Genomic DNA, 18,384 nt, shown 5'->3' with positions numbered 1-18,384 from the left:
TGCACATTCTCCTCGTGTTTGCATGGGTTTCGTCCCCACAACCCAAAGATGTGCAGGGTAGGTGGATTGGCCACGCTAAATTGCCCCTTAATTGGAAAAAAATAATTGGGGACTCTAAATTTATTGAAAAAAGACACAGAATGGAGCTAATTTGTTTATTAATCTATTTCCTTGGTGTGAAGTACTAAGCCAGGGAGCAGAATAGGAAGGAATTATGAAAATGTTATAAAATAATACATCAACATTGATAACCAGTAAGACAAGAACATTCTTATAACCCTTTGATATTTCTACACACTGACATATTTCTACAGATAATGCACATCACTACAGAAAAGATATTAATGGAAAGGGTAAAGTGAAAATAACAGCTCTGCAGTCCTACCACATCCAATCATGAATGGTGGTGGAGGAAGAGGCTCAAAAACATCCACACCTTCAACGATGGGAGGCCCAGCATTCTAGTGCAAAAAGGCAAGGTCCAAGTATTTGCAACCATCTTCAGTTAGAGGTGCCAAATGGATGATTCATATCAGATATGTCCTGAAGTCCCCACCATCACAGAGGCCAGTCTTAAGTCAATTAGATTCACTCCATGTGGAACCAAGAAACGGCTAAAGGCACTAGTTACAGCAAAAGTAATGAATCCTAACAACATGCAGCTGTAGTACTGAAGGCATGTGCTCCAGAACTAGCAGACCCTTGGCCAAGCTGTTGAAGTACAGCTAAAACCTCAGTACTAGCCAACAATGTGGAAAATCAGACATGTCCTGTTCACAAAAGGCAAAGAAAATCCAATTTGGCCAATTACAGTCTAATCAGTCCACACTTATTAATCAGCAAAGTGATGGAAAGTGTCATTCACAGTGCTATCAAGCAACATTTACTCAACAATAACCTGCTCACTGATGTACAGTTTGGGTTCCACTAGGACCATTCCACCCCAGACCTCTTTACAGCCTTGACCAAACATGGATGAAAAACATAAATCCAGAGAGAAGTGATTGGCCCTGACATCAAGGAAACATTTGACCGAATGTGGCATTCAAGAACCACCCCCTCCCTGGTAAAATTGAAGTCAATAAGAAACACTCCACTTGTTGGAAGTCAATCATCTTTGCCCCAGTGCTTTATCGCAAGAGTTCCTCAGTTTACTGTCCTAGGTATGGATGAGGGCTTCAGTCGTAGCTGAGCAGAGGCAAGGGCTCAGCTCGGGAAGTCAAAATATGGCCTCTTGATGACAGAATGGATATGTGGTCAGAAACTCATTTTGCTGTCAGGTTCCGAATGGTCTGTTCTGGCAGTTGCCAGGGTGAAGAATGGAGTGGATAGCAAAGAAACAGAGTTTGTGGCGATAAGACAAACACTTCATATTTCCCAGTGATTAGCGGGTGTAAATTGCTGCTCATCCTTAAATGGATGTCAAAAATGTGACACAAATTAAAGACAGTGGAGGGGTTGAGAAAAGTAGAGGTGAGGTAGAGTTGAGTGTCATCAATGTACATGTGGACCCTAACATTATGATTATGGATGAAGTTGCTGAGGAGCAACATAGATTTCATAGAATTTACAGTGCAGAAGGAGGCCATTCGGCCCATCGAGTCTGCATCGGCTCTTGGAAAGAGCACCCTACCCAAGCCCACACCACCCTATCCCCATAACCCAGTAACCCCACTCAACCAACACTAAGGGCAATTTTGGACACTAAGGGCAATTTAGCATGGCCAATCCACCTAACCTGCACATCTTTGGACTGTGGGAGGAAACCGGAGCACCCGGAGGAAACCCACGCACACACGGGGAGAACGTGCAGACTCCGCACAGACAGTGATCCAGCCAGGAATCGAACCTGGGACCCTGGAGCTGTGAAGCAATTGCGCTAACCACTATGCTACCGTGCTGCCCCACAACATGTGGTTAAGAAGTAGGAAGGGATCATGGAATAAATCCTTTGGGGCTCCAAAAGCACTGGTGCAGCAGTGGAAACAGAAGGTATTTCTCACCATTGATTCCCTTGTCCTTCTTATATCTTGTGCAATGGAAACTACTTTAAAAATGGAAGCTGTGTTGCCAATGTTCATTCACCCATAACAACAACCATGCTAAGATTGACATTTTCCTGAAAAAAAGGATATTCTTGTGTAATACTCTCCTATCCACCATTATAAAAATGTGTAACCTACTTATATTGTACTCAGAAAAGCTAGGGTTTTCTTCAACTCTGGGGTTCAAAATGGAGATTCAAATGATCAATTTAAAGGCAGGAATCAATCTATATAAGGACATTTCAGTTTTAAAAAACACAGAACCTCTGCAGCCAATTATTTTCAAACAGTTTATTAAAGGAAAGGTGAAGCATCAGCTTTAAAATGTACAAAAAGAAATGTTATACTGAAAATGTACAATTTACAGTATTACTAGTAAAACCAATCAAGGTAACACTCAAAATATAAAACTTATTAACTTCAAACTCAATTTCAAGCCCAGCGTGGAGGTATCCAGACATGAAACCATCGTTTCACATTCTGCTACAATACTGCCGAAGAATTCAGAATTCAGATTTAAATAGTTGACTGCACAGCGTAAGTTGATGCAGAGATGATTCTAACCATGCAGTACTTATCATCGCGCCACTCAATCCACAGAACTATTTTCAGATCATTGACAATTTAGCCTGAAAACTGTACAAAATTAACCAATATCGCATATTTTCACAACTGCTTAATAGCAATACCAAAAAGTCAAGACCTTTAAAATCAGATTTTTTTGTTCAGCTAAGTTAGTTATTGGTAGGTAGATTAGTAAATGACTTGTATGACCTTAAAATTTAAAATCTAAAGTTATAACCACTTGCAAAATGTGAGCAAAAGTTAAAATTTATAAAGCAATATTCTTTCCATTTACTACAATAGCTTTCAAATATTTTCTGCAAACAATTTCACAATATTTTTTGATTACCTTTTGTTCTGTGAAATTTCAGGTGTCAAATTGTCAATTTCTACATTGGAAACTGTCCATTGAACAGTTAAATTAAAATTGGTTAAAATTGTAGTCTACAAAATTAATTTGTTTCTGATATTACCTTCAAAATATGACTAGATGGAAAAATGGCATTAAAAGAACATTTCAATACTGCAAGTAACTAATCAGAAGCACGACAGATGGAACACATATTCTAGCACATTGGGCTAATCCTCCACTTAGTCAATTACTGAACTCTGTTCTGTATAAAATTAACATTATCTGTAAAAGTACATTTAGACAATTGAGAAAGTCAAAAGTGGGCATTGCTTACTACTGTATAGAGTAAATCTGGAATTGAGGGCAACTGCATACCAAAATCTGACTATGAAATGTGCTCTTGACCTAATTTTTACACTTTTGGAAGTGTACAGCATTGATTTATACAACCTGGTTTTAATAAAATGTACTTTATTGTGAAGTGTCTTCTAATAACAAACACTTCTTGACCAACTGAATTTTAGGAAGCTATCCCAAGCTTCTAAATTTCACCTGTTGGGTTCTGAGCATTAAAACTAAAAGCAAAATGCACAGGACTAATGATAAAAGTATACATCTCAACTCTCTTGCTGAAGTCAAACTTAAAGCAGCTAATGAGTAGTCTTCACAGTAAATAAGGCAGCTTTTATTATGAAAGGAAGTAGCTTGCTGTAGGCGTACGTATAAGACCTTAGTAATAAAAAGAAAAGAAATCTCTGGATTACTCTGTTACCTGTGATTTGCGGCAGCAATATTTCACATTTCTAAAAAGCCCCCACAGAACCTACTACCCATTTATACATGTACTGTATATAAATTTTTTCAATTGATTTCCAGTTACCCACCCCACCCCCTCAATAAAATAATGCGTACCACAAAGAAACCAAACTCCAGTGTGAGAAAATTGCTTTGCTCCTAAACTAGTTTTTCAGCATCGCTGCCTTCTGAAAAATTTATAAGCTTGAATTAAAAAACATAACATAAACTGCTGATCTCAAAAGTTCTTTATATTAAACTGTACAGCAGAAAAAAATTACAAAAACTCAGGGAACTCATCTGTCCTTTTGGTGTCATCTGCTGTATGTGCCACCCTATCTTTTTAAATATGCCTTCATGATTTTAATACAATTTACTCTTGGTTGATATATATATTTTTAAAAATCCTACTGTAGCACTTCTCAGTAGTGCTACAGTCTGTGCGTCAGATCAATTTTTTGGGGGAGGGGTAATTCTTCCCATGAAGATGCCACGTTTTTCGGTCCATAAGAAAATCTGTCTCAGTAACAGACCATTAGTGCTTCCTCCTTCAGGCTTCCCCATTTATCATAATCAAATCTTCATCAAGTTTATCCTTTGATAAAAAATAAATCAGATCTTGAGTATGTAAAATTTAGTTTAAAAGTTGCTGTCACAGTATTTAGATCTTGGATTCTCTTTAGACGATGGAGTTCTTAAAAATATAAAACTTCCAGCAGTGTCTCAGAACATAGGCATCCCAAAGCCCTAAAGGGAAAAAAATAAAAAAAATCCATCTTCAGACTGGTGGGAGGAAATAAATCTAAGCAGCACAGAACATTTTCAAATATATCAATTCAAAACATTTGATGTTCTAATCCATGTACAAGTGTGCAGTAATACAAAAACTGAATTTACAAATGCACTGGTATAAATTACAACATTTAATACAGAACAGATGATAAACATTCTAAGCAGGATAACTAACTGTACCCCCAAATTCTGGTTAGTGTTAATTTTGAGCACATAAATTAAAGAAGTTAGAATTTTAAATTTGATCCACTATAATAGTTTCCACATTTAAAAAGTTCACGATGCACAACAGAACAGTACATAAAGATGATTAAAGTTTATATATAAGAAAGACGCTCCACAGTTGAAAAAATACATTTAAGAGTGTATCGAAGATTTTTTTTTACAGAATATATAACCAGAGGAATAAATAAGGATGGGAAATTTAAAGATTTCTACTATTAAAAAAGTACACAGTGAACACAAAAGTACTGTGTCAATGATTTACATAACTAGTATCAAAATCAACTTGTAATAGACACTTAAATAGTATATACAAAACATAGTGATTACAAGATGCTTGGCTATGGGAAGATGGAGCTGAGGCACTTCCCACCCCAGGGAAGGGGAGAGGAAAAAGCCTCAAGCCCAGATTCTCAGAGCCACGTTCCCTAGGATTTTTACAATATGCACTTAAGTGGTGTACAGTATTATTCAAGAAAACAGTTCATCATTCACATTATATTAGCATTACAACAGGAAACGTTAAAGGAAAATATTACAAAAAAAGCCTTTCACTTCACTGATGCACCTTTAGACAACTGCAGCTGTAAATATTTAAAACTTTGAGGATGGCAGTTGCATTTCACTACCAAATTTGGAAAAAATAAAATTTTTGGTTGAGTTGAGTGAATAAAAAAAATCCTGAGATCTTTAACCTTTTCCAATTACATTATATATTCAGGTTTTTTGTGTCTATTATCAATATTTTGACAGCTACATGGGCATGAGTACTTATAAACTTAATTTATCATGGTTATTAGAGGATGTATCATAGACTGAAGTATTCCTTGATACACACCGAATCATCTTCCATTATGGCAGTGGAGTCGAAGAAATCTGGTCTGAGCTCAGCACGTTCACGTCTGTTTCGCGATGGAGGCTAGAAAAAAATTCACACAATTATTGTAAACACCCAACTCGCAAAATCGATGAGCACAGATAAGAAGCTGCATTCAAATCAAGAATGTAAACACAAGTGGAGGCAAATCACTTTTGTTGTAACAGGAGAACAGAAGTCGAGCACATTTGGGAAGTGTAATGGCAACTCCGATCCTGAGGCTTACAGGCACTTATTGGCCACTGGGGACAATTAACTAACCATCGTCTGATTTCCATTATAATTTGGTTTACTATAGTCTATAAATCAAACTAAATTTGAATACTAAATTCTGCTGAGCACAGGATCCACTGTTTGGTTTTGCTACTTTCACAGGCAACAAATTATTTCTATTAATAAGGCCATCCACATAAATTAGTGGAAAGCAACAGAAACATTTTTTGGCATGATAGCTATTCTTCTGATTACATTTTGCTGTTTTGTCAAATAATACTAATCGATCCTGATTAAAATTGAGTAAAATTCAGGCAATTTTCAAGCTTCACAGCCATTAGCTATGAAGCAAAGCGTTGTTCTATCGCTACGCATGGCTTTCTTACAACAACAGTATATTTTCATCTCCAAGATGGATGATATTAATACAAATATCTCACCCAAATTTGATGAAATAGTTTTGAAATTAATCTCACCACCCCAGTGAATTAATTACTAGTTATATTTCCCTGGTTACTGTTATATTTCAGTGAACTCACTGCCATCATTGCCACCACCAATTAAATATAAATCTCTCAAAGGCTCTAATGAATCTTTGAATTAAACTTCACACTGACTGGTACAAGCGGAAATTCCTACATTGTTTAACATGGAAACTAAGATACAAATTCACTTTTAAAGAATAAATCAATTAGTACTTTCACCATTTGACAGTTAACATGTATATTTGTTACGTTTATCAGCAGTTAATATTGTTGTGTGTAAATGAAAAGTTCAGTAACTAACAAGTCAAAACGGCGATTGTGTGATATGACAGTTCTTTCACTTGTATTAAAGCAAACTAAAAGACAGTCCTCAGAAGCTGACTTATGGATTTCTTGGATTCCAAAAATAAAATCTTGGAAAGGACTATTCCAATGGAATATTGATTGATATTATATGCACATACATTTTAAACATACAAGTGACCACTGACCAGATCAATAACCATAGTGTCTTCAAATTCTTCATTCATGTCTTCCAACTGACCCCTCGATGACATCATTACATCTTCAAAAATTGGTTCAGCATCATCCTCCATTAAACTGTGGCTGTGGCTGCGGCTGTAGAGGCAGGGCAAGATTAAATAATGAATTAAATAGCTAGCCTAGTAGGTCATACCCAACCATTCCCTTTTAAATTCAATGGAAGTATCGCTATGTGTCTTTAAAAAAAATTACTTGCAGCAAAATCCAAAGCTGATTATCCTAGTGCCGCAATTCTATGAAAGGACCTGTATACACATACGCAAGATTCTACAAGCTTTGCAACTGATTGTAAATAGATTAATAAAGGATTTCTGCAGGGTAATTAAACATCATTCCTTGCACTTATCCTACAAATTCTCTTTTAAAGTAACAGGTCGCCTCAAGTCCAAGGGTCATTTGTGACTTCTGGTAATGAATTCCTTATCTCAGTATTTGCTTTAATGTGTGAGTGGATTTCCATTAATACTGTTGCATGCACCTTCGAGCTGTAACATAAAGGGATTACCTGATTTTACTTCAAACCATAATTTAATTAAAATTAATCTCAACATTTCAAATGTGAGATAGATGTATCAACAGTTAATATCACATATGACCACAATTCATTTGGTATTGTGGCATCACCTTTCACATCTATTCGAGTACTTCAACATGACAACCAAAGTTTGTTAATAAACTTACACTGATTGCCTTACACCACCTCTCGCTTTCATGTAGTTCATGGCCACTCGGTCTTTTCGGTGTGCTTCTTCCAGCTTGTGTTGACCCAACCAAGGTATTTGCATTTGAGGGCTAAACAGAAAAGTGCTTCAGTTTAAAAAAAACTGACATTTTATTCTAAATTGTTAAGATTCTGTACAGGAGGAGAATCTCTTAAGCCATTTAGTTGGATTGAAAAAAAAGAATGTCAAGATACGTTCAAATTGTTGAAAGCATGAGCTAGACCCAGTCAGCATTGTACTTTCCTCTTGTCACCAATGCTGCAAATGAACTACCAACCTGGCAATAAGTAAAGCTCACTTACTTCTGCACAAAATCAGATTCAGAGCCCCGTTCGGATTCCTGATCTTCTATGTTGTGTTCTGCTGGTTGCCGAGGATTTTCCCGCATGACTGTGGAAGTCAACTGTGGAGGATGCAGGATTCCTGGAGTCTGAATAGTATCATTTCTGTTCATCCATGAGTTGTCCACATTCTCTTCTGCAATATGAAGCAAAAGAACATATTAATATCAAAAAGTAATATTATGGTTCTCCTTTATTATTTTTGAATGGTCCAATTCTGAATAAACTTGAAGTAGAAGTTCAACATGTCCCCATGAGAACACATTTATGCATGGAATGATTGAGGGGTTTTTACTGAAGTGGAATATTTCTAAAAAGATAATTTTGGAGGGAGGGAGGCAACTGGAGAGAGGGAGGCAACTGGAGAGAGGGAGGCAACTGGAGAGAGGGAGGCAACTGGAGAGAGGGAGGCAACTGGAGGGAGGGAGGCAACTGGAGGGAGGGAGGCGGCAGAGGGAGGGAGGCGGCAGAGGGAGGGAGGCGGCAGAGGGAGGGAGGCGGCAGAGGGAGGCAGGCGGCAGAGGGAGGCAGGCGGCAGAGGGAGGCAGGCGGCAGAGGGAGGCAGGCGGCAGAGGGAGGCAGGCGGCAGAGGGAGGCAGGCGGCAGAGGGAGGCAGGCGGCAGAGGGAGGCAGGCGGCAGAGGGAGGCAGGCGGCAGAGGGAGGCAGGCGGCAGAGGGAGGCAGGCGGCAGAGGGAGGCAGGCGGCAGAGGGAGGCAGGCGGCAGAGGGAGGCAGGCGGCAGAGGGAGGCAGGCGGCAGAGGGAGGCAGGCGGCAGAGGGAGGCAGGCGGCAGAGGGAGGCAGGCGGCAGAGGGAGGCAGGCGGCAGAGGGAGGCAGGCGGCAGAGGGAGGCAGGCGGCAGAGAGCGGGAGGGAAACGGCAGGAGGGGGGAAACGGCGGGGAGGGAGGGAAACGGCGGGGAGGGAGGGAAACGGCGGGGAGGGAGGGAAACGGCTGGAGGGAGGGAAACGGCTGGAGGGAGGGAAACGGCTGGAGGGAGGGAAACGGCTGGAGGGAGGGAAACGGCTGGAGGGAGGGAAACGGCTGGAGGGAGGGAAACGGCTGGGAAGGAGGGAAACGGCTGGGAAGGAGGGAAACGGCGGCAGGGAGGGAAACGGCGGCAGGGAGGGAAACGGCGGCAGGGAGGGAAACGGCGGCAGGGAGGGAAACGGCGGCAGGGAGGCAAACGGCGGCAGGGAGGGAAACGGCGGCAGGGAGGGAAACGGCGGCAGGGAGGGAAACGGCGGCAGGGAGGGAAACGGCGGCAGGGAGGGAAACGGCGGCAGGGAGGGAAACGGCGGCAGGGAGGCAAACGGCGGCAGGGAGGCAAACGGCGGCAGGGAGGCAAACGGCGGCAGGGAGGCAAACGGCGGCAGGGAGGCAAACGGCGGCAGGGAGGCAAACGGCGGCAGGGAGGCAAACGGCGGCAGGGAGGCAAACGGCGGCAGGGAGGCAAACGGCGGCAGGGAGGGAAACGGCGGCAGGGAGGGAAACGGCGGCAGGGAGGGAAACGGCGGCAGGGAGGGAAACGGCGGCAGGGAGGGAAACGGCGGCAGGGAGGGAAACGGCGGCAGGGAGGGAAACGGCGGCACGGAGGGAAACGGCGGCAGGGAGGGAAACGGCGGCAGGGAGGGAAACGGCGGCAGGGAGGGAAACGGCGGCAGGGAGGGAAACGGCGGCAGGGAGGGAAACGGCGGCAGGGAGGGAAACGGCGGCAGGGAGGGAAACGGCGGCAGGGAGGGAAACGGCGGCAGGGAGGGAAACGGCGGCAGGGAGGGAAACGGCGGCAGGGAGGGAAACGGCGGCAGGGAGGGAAACGGCGGCAGGGAGGGAAACGGCGGCAGGGAGGGAAACGGCGGCAGGGAGGGAAACGGCGGCAGGGAGGGAAACGGCGGCAGGGAGGGAAACGGCGGCAGGGAGGGAAACGGCGGCAGGGAGGGAAACGGCGGCAGGGAGGGAAACGGCGGCAGGGAGGGAAACGGCGGCAGGGAGGGAAACGGCGGCAGGGAGGGAAACGGCGGCAGGGAGGGAAACGGCGGCAGGGAGGGAAACCGCGGCAGGGAGGCAAACGGCGGCAGGGAGGCAAACGGCGGCAGGGAGGCAAACGGCGGCAGGGAGGCAAACGGCGGCAGGGAGGCAAACGGCGGCAGGGAGGCAAACGGCGGCAGGGAGGCAAACGGCGGCAGGGAGGGAAACGGCGGCAGGGAGGCAAACGGCGGCAGGGTGGGAAACGGCGGCAGGGAGGGAAACGGCGGCAGGGAGGGAAACGGCGGCAGGGAGGGAAACGGCGGCAGGGAGGGAAACGGCGGCAGGGAGGGAAACGGCGGCAGGGAGGGAAACGGCGGCAGGGAGGGAAACGGCGGCAGGGAGGGAAACGGCGGCAGGGAGGGAAACGGCGGCAGGGAGGGAAACGGCGTGAAGGAGGAGATAGCAAGAAATGGTGATGGCAGCGGGAGGGACGGATGTAGCTGGAGGGAGGCAACAGCAGGAGGGATAGAGGGCGCAGCGGGAGGGAGGGGGCAGGTGGAGGGAGGGGGCAGGGTGATGGAGCAGGCGGCAGGATGGAGGGCTACGGGCGCGATGGGAAGCTGGCTGATGGGAGGGCCAGCGGGAAGGCAGGCATGAAGCGTGGGTTGGGAACGAGGCCTGGCAGTACCGGCAGGTTTGGAGGGCAGACTGGCGTGACGGTGGGCAGGCGGCACCGAGGACAGGATGGTAGGGAGGGCAGGTGGGACGTTCAGAGAGAGAGCCTTTCCTTGGCAGTAAGGAGAAAATCTCCAGGATAAGCCCCAGTGTGAAAGTCCGTTCAGGGATTAGTAGTTACCCTGCTGGAAAAGGGAAAAGGAAGCAAGCCATCGGAAGCTGGGAATAGCTTTGGACTGGTTCCTAGAGAATGAAATCTCCACTTCAGGGACAGGGTAAAGTATAACCATGGATGGTGGATTTTGGTTGTTTTAAAAATTAAACAGCATATTATTTCTGTACTTTATTTATCTACAAAAATAATGTTTAGTCATTAAGGGGGCATGGTAGCTTAGTGGTTAGCACAGTTGCTTCACAATTCCAGGGTCCCAGGTTCGATTCTCGGCTTGGGTCACTGCCTGTGTGGAGTCTGCACGTTCTCCCCGTGTCTGCGTGGGTTTCCTCCGGGTGCTCCGGTTTCCTGCCACAGTTCAAAGATGTGCAGGTTGGGTGGATTGGCCATGATCAATTGCCCTTAGGTTAGGTGGGGTTACTAGTTTATTGGGATAGGCTGGAGTTGTGGGCTTAAGTGGGGTGCTCTTTCCAAGTGCCGGTGCAGACTCGATGGGCCGAATGGCCTCCTTCTGCACTGTAAATTCTCTAATTATAATTATAAGTAAAAACAGAAATGCTGAAAATATTCAGCAGGTCTGACTACATCTCTGGAAAGAGAAACAGAGTTCACATTTCAAGTCAAAGTTGACTCTTTTCCCAACAGAACTGCAATGTCATGGGGGCGATTCTCCGATCGCGGGACTAAGTGCCCGCGCCGTCGTGAACGCCGTCGCGTTTCAAGACAGCGCAAACAGGCCCCCGCCGCGACCGATTCAGTGGCAGAAAAGGGGCTAGCAGCGGTGCAGCGAGAACCGCGGTGGACGTGGTGAAAGACCAGCGGCGTCATCGTGCGACGCCAGGATGACGGCGCGCTGTGTAAGAGGAAGTGCGCGGATCGGCACACAGGTCTGAGATGGATGAGTCCTGTCGCGCTGCTCCCCACTTCAGGGACAGCGACCTGGATGCACTTCTAGACGCTGTGGAGGAGCGCCAGGCCATCCTCTTCCCCAGACGTGGACATTGGCAGCCGTGCAGCGTGGATGGTGAGAGGTCAGGATGACGGTCAGCACTGTGGGGCATATCCCCCGCACGGGAGACCAGTGCAGGAAGAAACTGCACAATCTCATGAGGGCATCGAGGGTAAGTACCCTGACACTCCTCCTCCTCCTCCTCCTCCTTCCCCCCCCCCCCCCCCCCCCCCCCCCCCGCCAACACCGAACCCCCCTGCTCACACCCTGGGGGCGGGGGCTGGGGCCCCACATTGCACCCTGGACACATGTGGAACTCCCCACCCCACCCCTTAGGAAGGTGCCATGGCGTGGGTCCCAGTGTCCCCACTTGGTGATAACAGTGCTTTCATGTGTGCATCCTGCTAATGACCGCCATCCCTGAGGTTCATCTACCCCCACCCCCACCCCAAGGGCAAGACTGCTCACAATCAGAGGGAGCGTTCAAAAACCGGAGGGGGGTCACCTGAGCTGCACCCCCTTACCGTCTACGAGCAAAGGGCACTGGACCTTGATGGGGGTGCCACCAGCCGGGAGGTAGCGCCGTGCTAGGTCGGAGGCGAAGCAAGAAGTGAGAATCCTCTGTATGCATGCAGTCCCTCAGCCCATCAGTACCCCCACCCCACTTCACACACCACCCCTCACACCCCACCGCCTGACACTGCATCACCCCCACAGTCCACCCCCACACACCCCACCGCCCCCACAGTCCACACCCTCACACCCCACCGCCTGACACTGCACCACCCCCACAGTCCACACCCTCAGACTGCCCCCTCCACCCCTCACATACGACCCCACGTGTGTCTAACGAAACGTGCCTTACTGTATTCTCCAGGGCCAGAGGAGCACCGCCGTGGAACTGCTTGGTCACCCCGCCGCCGTCCAGCTCCAACCTCTTCCGGCCACAGGGACGCACGGGACAAAGGGGAAGGATCACGGGCAGGAGGGCCCTCCTCTGGGGCCGGGCCACCGAGCGGTTATGCACAGAGGACAGACAGAGACGTCAGGACGGACAGTCATGACACATATGACAGTGAGACGGACGACGAGGATACTGCGAGCCAGGACAGTGACAGGACTGCCCATCAGGACAGTGATGCACAGAGGACGTTGCGACATACGAGGCACAGGAGCACGGCACCTGGCATGGGCCGAGGTCTGAATGCACCGGGCCAAGGTTCCAGCCAGGAAACCCCAGGCCTGGGTACAGACGAGGACCTAGCGGCCGCGGCACTTCAGCCATCGCAGAGTACACTCACCTCGGTTGGGCAAGTAAGCGACGAGGCTTCTGGGTCCTATGTGGTGCGCACCACATAGCTGAACCGGTACAGCAGGTGGAGGTAGGAGCAGCCGAGGGGCTGGACGGTCGGAGGGCAGGCCAGGCCCAGCACCCAGCTGCTGCCCAGACGGCTCCCGGGTTCCTGGGCTTTCCAGGCCCACCCACAGACCTGATGCATTTGCAACCCCAGGGACCAGACATCGGGATGACGGCTGCCTTCCTGCAACTGCACACGCAGCTGGAGGAGTCCATCCGCATCCACGAGCAGGGAATGGTGCCGGTCATGGCTGCCACCCAGGCCGACACTGCACGCGTGGCGTCCGCGGTGGAGGCAATGGGGGAAACGGTTTCGGGCATGGGTTAGGTTCTTCAGGGCATGGGGCTTAGTGTGCACGTGTCATCCGTGGCCCACGACTGGGCTGCCCACTCACAGGCAGCCATGCTCCGGAGCCACATGGACATTGCCGCCGCGCTCCGGGGTCTGGCCCAGTCTCAGCAAGCCGTCGCAGAGAGCATCGGTGGCCTTGTCCATGTGATGGATGGCGTCACACAGACCCAGCGGGAGGTAGCGCTGTCCCAGACAGGGATGTCGCACTCCCTGAGCTCCATCGCCGGGAACGTTCAGACCCTGGTCAATTCCACAGTGGGCCTCCAGGGCTGGCAGCGCCAGGTGTCGGTGGGGCAACAGGGCTTGCCTCCGCGTGCACCACCGTCCCTTAGAGAGGCCTAGGGGCCAATGGGCTCCCCGAGGGAGGAGGTGGTCCCGGTGCGTGTTCCAGTTACACCAGCAAGGGAGGGACGGGAACTCTCACACTCCCCACCCCCCGTCCTGTCCCTGGTGCATCTGGTGGGCATCGGGCAGAGGAGGGTGGCAACATGCCATCCAGCCCGCCCGCCCGCCGAGCAGCCAGGCCCATCCAGGCCAGGCCGCCCCAGGAAGGGCACGCCGACGGAGAGCCACGTCAAAGGGCAGGATTCTCAGCAGTCCGCCTCCACTCCTGATGTACCGCCTGGGGAAACACCTAGACGTAGTGGTAGGGCCCATAAGGCCAAAAGGTTAGACACGTAGTAAGTTGGCACGGGTGCAAAGCACGGATTAGCAATAGGGGCTAGGGCACGTGTCTTTCAATGTCACAATTAAAGTTGTTACACCAAACCTACGCGCGTCTGTCCTATGTCCGGTGCCTGGGGGGGAAGTGAGGGTGCCCGGTGACGATGGTATTCGAAAATCATTGCAAGAGTGAGTCCGGGTGTGCCCCCGCCCCCCAACCCCGTTGTCCTCAGTGCTCCAACACCTGCTGCCCCACATGGACATGTGATGGAGTGTCCGTGACGCACAAAGGGGACACCGAGGTGTTGGTGTTCAGATATGGCCATGAGACATTCAGTAGCAATCTGTAGCTCACAGCTCATCGCAGAGCGGGTTGTCATCATCCAACATGGCACTGTTCACACCCACTTACGGAAGTAAAAGTGTACCGACAGTAACGAGGTGCCGCAGGTGCTTGAGAGTGGTGCCGTGTGGGGTAGGGTTGTGCGATGGTGCGGGAGGTGGGTTCTGGGTGGTGCCTGTGCGCGCTGTCAATGGTGCGAGTGCCCTGAACGATGCCCTCCTCCTATTGTGCGAAACGTGCGGCGATCAACTCCTCGCGTGCTCGCTGTCCCAAACGGTGGCGTTGTGCGGCCTCCCGGCCATATCCCGCACCCCGCCGCCCTCCCATCCTCGCCCTCCTCATCCTCCACGTCCTCCTCCTTATCCTCATGTTCAGAGTCGATGCCCTCATCGGGCTCACCTGCTTCTTCCTCCTCCATTACATCGCCCCTCTGTTGGCCGATGTTGTGCAAGACGCAGCAAGCAACGACGATTCTTCCGACCCTGTCGGGGTCGTACTGTAGAGCTCCTCCAGAGCAGTCCAGGCACCGGAACCTCATTTTAAGGAGGCCAAAGCACCTCGCCACGACACCCGTTTGCAGCATGGGCCTCATTGTAGCGGGTTTCCGCGTTGGTCTGTGGCCTCCGTATAAGTGTCATCAGCCACGGCCACAACGGATAACCCCTGTCGCCCAACAACCAGCCCCTCATCCGGGGGGGCGGGGGGCCTCAAAAATTGCGGGGATGTAGGACTGCGCCAGTATAAAGGCGTCACGCACGCTTCCTGGGTACTGGGCGCACACGTGCATTATTCGAATTTTGTGGTCGCATACCACCTGGATGTTCATCGAATATGCCCCCTTCCTCTTCAGGAGGACGTCCCTGCATCGGTGCACGCAGGTGGACGTGCACCCCATCCCGACGCCCTGTACCATCGGGATCCCGGCCACTGAGGCAAATTCCGCTACCCTGGCAGCCTGGTGCGCGTGGTCCTTTGGGAAATTGATGTATCGTCCTGCGACGGCATAAAGGCCGTCGGTAACTGCCCGGATGTACCGGTGCACCGAGGCCTGACTGATTCCACAAAGGTCCCCGCTCGGCGACTGCAAGGAGCCGGTCATGAAAAAAATCAGGGCCACCGTGACCTTCGCTCTAACTGGGATAGCATGTCCAGCCCCCCTTCCACGTGGTGCCAGGTGTGCCATTAGGTGGCATATATGGCTGACCGTCTCACGGCTCAATCGGAGTCTTCTCCTGCATGCCGCTTCTGTTAGGTCCTTGAAGAAAGTGCGGTACCGGTAGACACGGTGACGCATGGGACCCCTCCGCCGCATTGGCACGACCACCTGCTCGTGCTCCTCCCCTGGTGCCCTATCAGGATCGGAGTCGTCGCCCTCTTCCTGGCCGACGACGTGGAGGTGATTCGCACCCTCCGCTTCCTCCTGGACCTGTTGGGCATGATGGCCTGCAGCAGGAGCGCCTGGCACGGGGCCCTCCGCAGCCACTCCCTCTGCTGCATCTGCCTCTGCAGCACCCTCACTGAGCCGCCTGGCTCGCCCGCGACGAATGCCAATCTGCATGGCTGCCGCTAACATCGATGGCTGCTGTGAATACATCATGAACTTGAAGGGGGGGGGTTTGGGAGGGAGAGGCAACACAATTTGTTAGGAGGGCGCTTTGGCACATAGGCAGCCAGGGGCCTTTTGATGAATGGGTGCCCCGGCTGCCTGGTCACGGTTCATTCAGGCACACACTGTGACACCTGCCCACAGTAACCGTTTCCCGCACAGGTCACCCCGTCCCTCCTCATCGCAGCGCCAGCGGACACAGCCCTTCACCATGCCCTCTAATTGGGAGGGTGTCTTCGCCACCTTCCTGCCACGGCACTCTAGCTGGGGGTCTCGGTCCCACGGGCAACCGTGGAAGCCCCCCCAGCCCCCCAACCAAGCCGACAGGATGGTGACATCATTTGCACCACCCCCTCCTCCTTCCCCCTTCCCATCCCAACCACCCCAAACCCCGCCAACCCCCTTCCCCCCTCAACCGCCTTCCCCCACCCCCTCAATCCCCTTTCCCCCCCAAACCCCCTTTCATCCCCAACCCCCTTCTTCCCCCCAACCCCCTTCTTCCCCCCAACCCCCTTTCTTCCCCCCAACCCCCTTTCTCCCCCCCAACCCCCTTCTTCCCCATCAACCCCCAACCCCCTTTCTCCCCCAACCCCCTTCTTCCCCACCAACCCCAACCCCCTTTCTCTTCCCCAACCCCAAACCCCCTTTCCCTTCCCCACCAACCCCAAACCCCCTTCTTCCCCACCAACCCCAAACCCCCTTCTTCCCCACCAACCCCAAACCCCCTTCTTCCCCACCAACCCCAAACCCCCTTCTTCCCCACCAACCCCAAACCCCTTCTTCCCCACCAACCCCCAACTTCCCCACCAACCCCCCAACCCCCTACTTCCCCACCAACCCCCTATCTTCCCCCCCAAACCCCCTTTCCCCCCCCCCAAACCCCCTTTCCCCCCCCAAACCCCCTTTCCCCCCCAACCCCCTTCCCTTTCCCCCCAACCCCCTTCCCTCCCAACCCCATTCCCCCCCCCACCCCATGACTGGCTGACAAATTTATTTAGCAGGGGTCAACGGCGACGGCATGACCATCCGGTCTGGAGTATAGCGGGGGGCTGGGAGAATCGCCTCTACTACCTGCTTGACAGATTCTCCGGCATGCGCGGCGCCGACCTCGATGACGCCATTCTCGCCGGTTGGGAGAATGGCGTAACGGCGTTGCGAGAAAAACTGGCGTGCACGGCGATTCTCCCAGACGGCGCGGCAAGGGAAAATCGACCCCCCATAGCTCTGAAATATTCCCCTACACAGTTGAGTTACCAGATCCAAATAACGGAAGAGTTAGTGGCTGAGGGAAAAATCTGAAATACCTAAAATGAGGTGAATAAAACTAAATACAATACTCCCGACAGTGACTTGACCAATGGTTTCTCTAGGTTTAACATTATCTCTTTATTTTTGTACCATTATTTGGAAAATCCGAGATCCCATGCTTTCCATACATATTGATCAACTTTGCTTCCCATTTGAAACAAATTGGTGTATCCAAAGTCTCTCTGCTCCTTCATCCCTTTTAAAGTTTTACCATTTTGTTGATGGTCTCTCCTACTCTACTTTTAAAAATGTATAGCCTCATAGAATTCATAGAATTTACAGTGCAGAAGGAGGACATTCGGTCCATCGAGTCTGCACCGGCCCTTGGAATTAGCACCCCACTTAAGCCCACACCCGTAACCCAGTAACCCTACTTAACGTTTTTTTGGACACTAACATGGCCAATCCACCTATATATTTGCAAGAATTAAAAACATTTCCCCTCAACCCACTAACATGTCCTCTGAAGTTGCATCATCTTCTTTAATCATACTTGGTCTTTTTAAGATCATGTTAACTTTGACATTGTGCCTTCTAAATCCAGATAATCTGTGTGCAGCAATGACCCTTGAGTGACAACACTGTTTTCGTCCCTTAGAAGTCCAAAAAAGAAAATCCCTGAACTATGACTCTTGTATTTTCTTTCAGCCAGTTTCTTATCCATGTTACTTACCACATTCGCTTTAGTATTGTGCACCTTAACTTTCACAATGGACCTTAATTAGCACCTCTGAAAACCCATATTACACAGCATCCACAGGTAGGTTTCTTTTGTCAATGTGCTGCCAATCCTTCTAAATAGTATTACATTTGTTCAACATAACTCTGCAATCTACAATTATTATGCCACATTACAATTCAGGGAAAGTCCAATTACAAAGCCAAAATTGAAAGATTTGTTTCAAAATATACACAAATAGCATTTGCAAATTAAAAAAAAAAAATTTAGAGTACCCAATTCATTTTTTCTAATTAAGGGACAATTTATCGAGGCCAATCCATCTACCCAGCACATCTTTGGGTTGTGGGGACAAAACCTAT

The 18,384-nt window shown here is 49.6% G+C and overlaps 1 protein-coding gene across 2 annotated transcripts in view; it reads right to left on the bottom strand.

Moving 5' to 3' along the window:
- Positions 1 to 2,321: 2,321 nt before the first annotated feature.
- The window catches only part of LOC140389958 (cohesin subunit SA-1), a 307,419-nt gene continuing 291,356 nt past the window's right edge, over positions 2,322 to 18,384 (bottom strand). For both annotated transcript variants that reach the window (XM_072474665.1, XM_072474666.1), the window contains 5 exons: positions 7,913 to 8,087; positions 7,570 to 7,680; positions 6,837 to 6,963; positions 5,609 to 5,689; positions 2,322 to 4,503 (listed from right to left, as the gene is read on the bottom strand). In XM_072474665.1, the coding sequence (XP_072330766.1) occupies positions 4,480 to 4,503; positions 5,609 to 5,689; positions 6,837 to 6,963; positions 7,570 to 7,680; positions 7,913 to 8,087 (518 nt within the window). In that variant the 3' untranslated portion in view covers positions 2,322 to 4,479. The remainder of the gene's footprint in view (positions 4,504 to 5,608; positions 5,690 to 6,836; positions 6,964 to 7,569; positions 7,681 to 7,912; positions 8,088 to 18,384) is intronic.

Source organism: Scyliorhinus torazame, chromosome 14 (assembly GCF_047496885.1).
Source record: "Scyliorhinus torazame isolate Kashiwa2021f chromosome 14, sScyTor2.1, whole genome shotgun sequence".
Lineage (NCBI taxonomy): Eukaryota > Metazoa > Chordata > Chondrichthyes > Carcharhiniformes > Scyliorhinidae > Scyliorhinus > Scyliorhinus torazame.
Note: the sequence above shows the minus strand (reverse complement) of the source record. Positions and strands in the feature narration are given on the sequence as shown.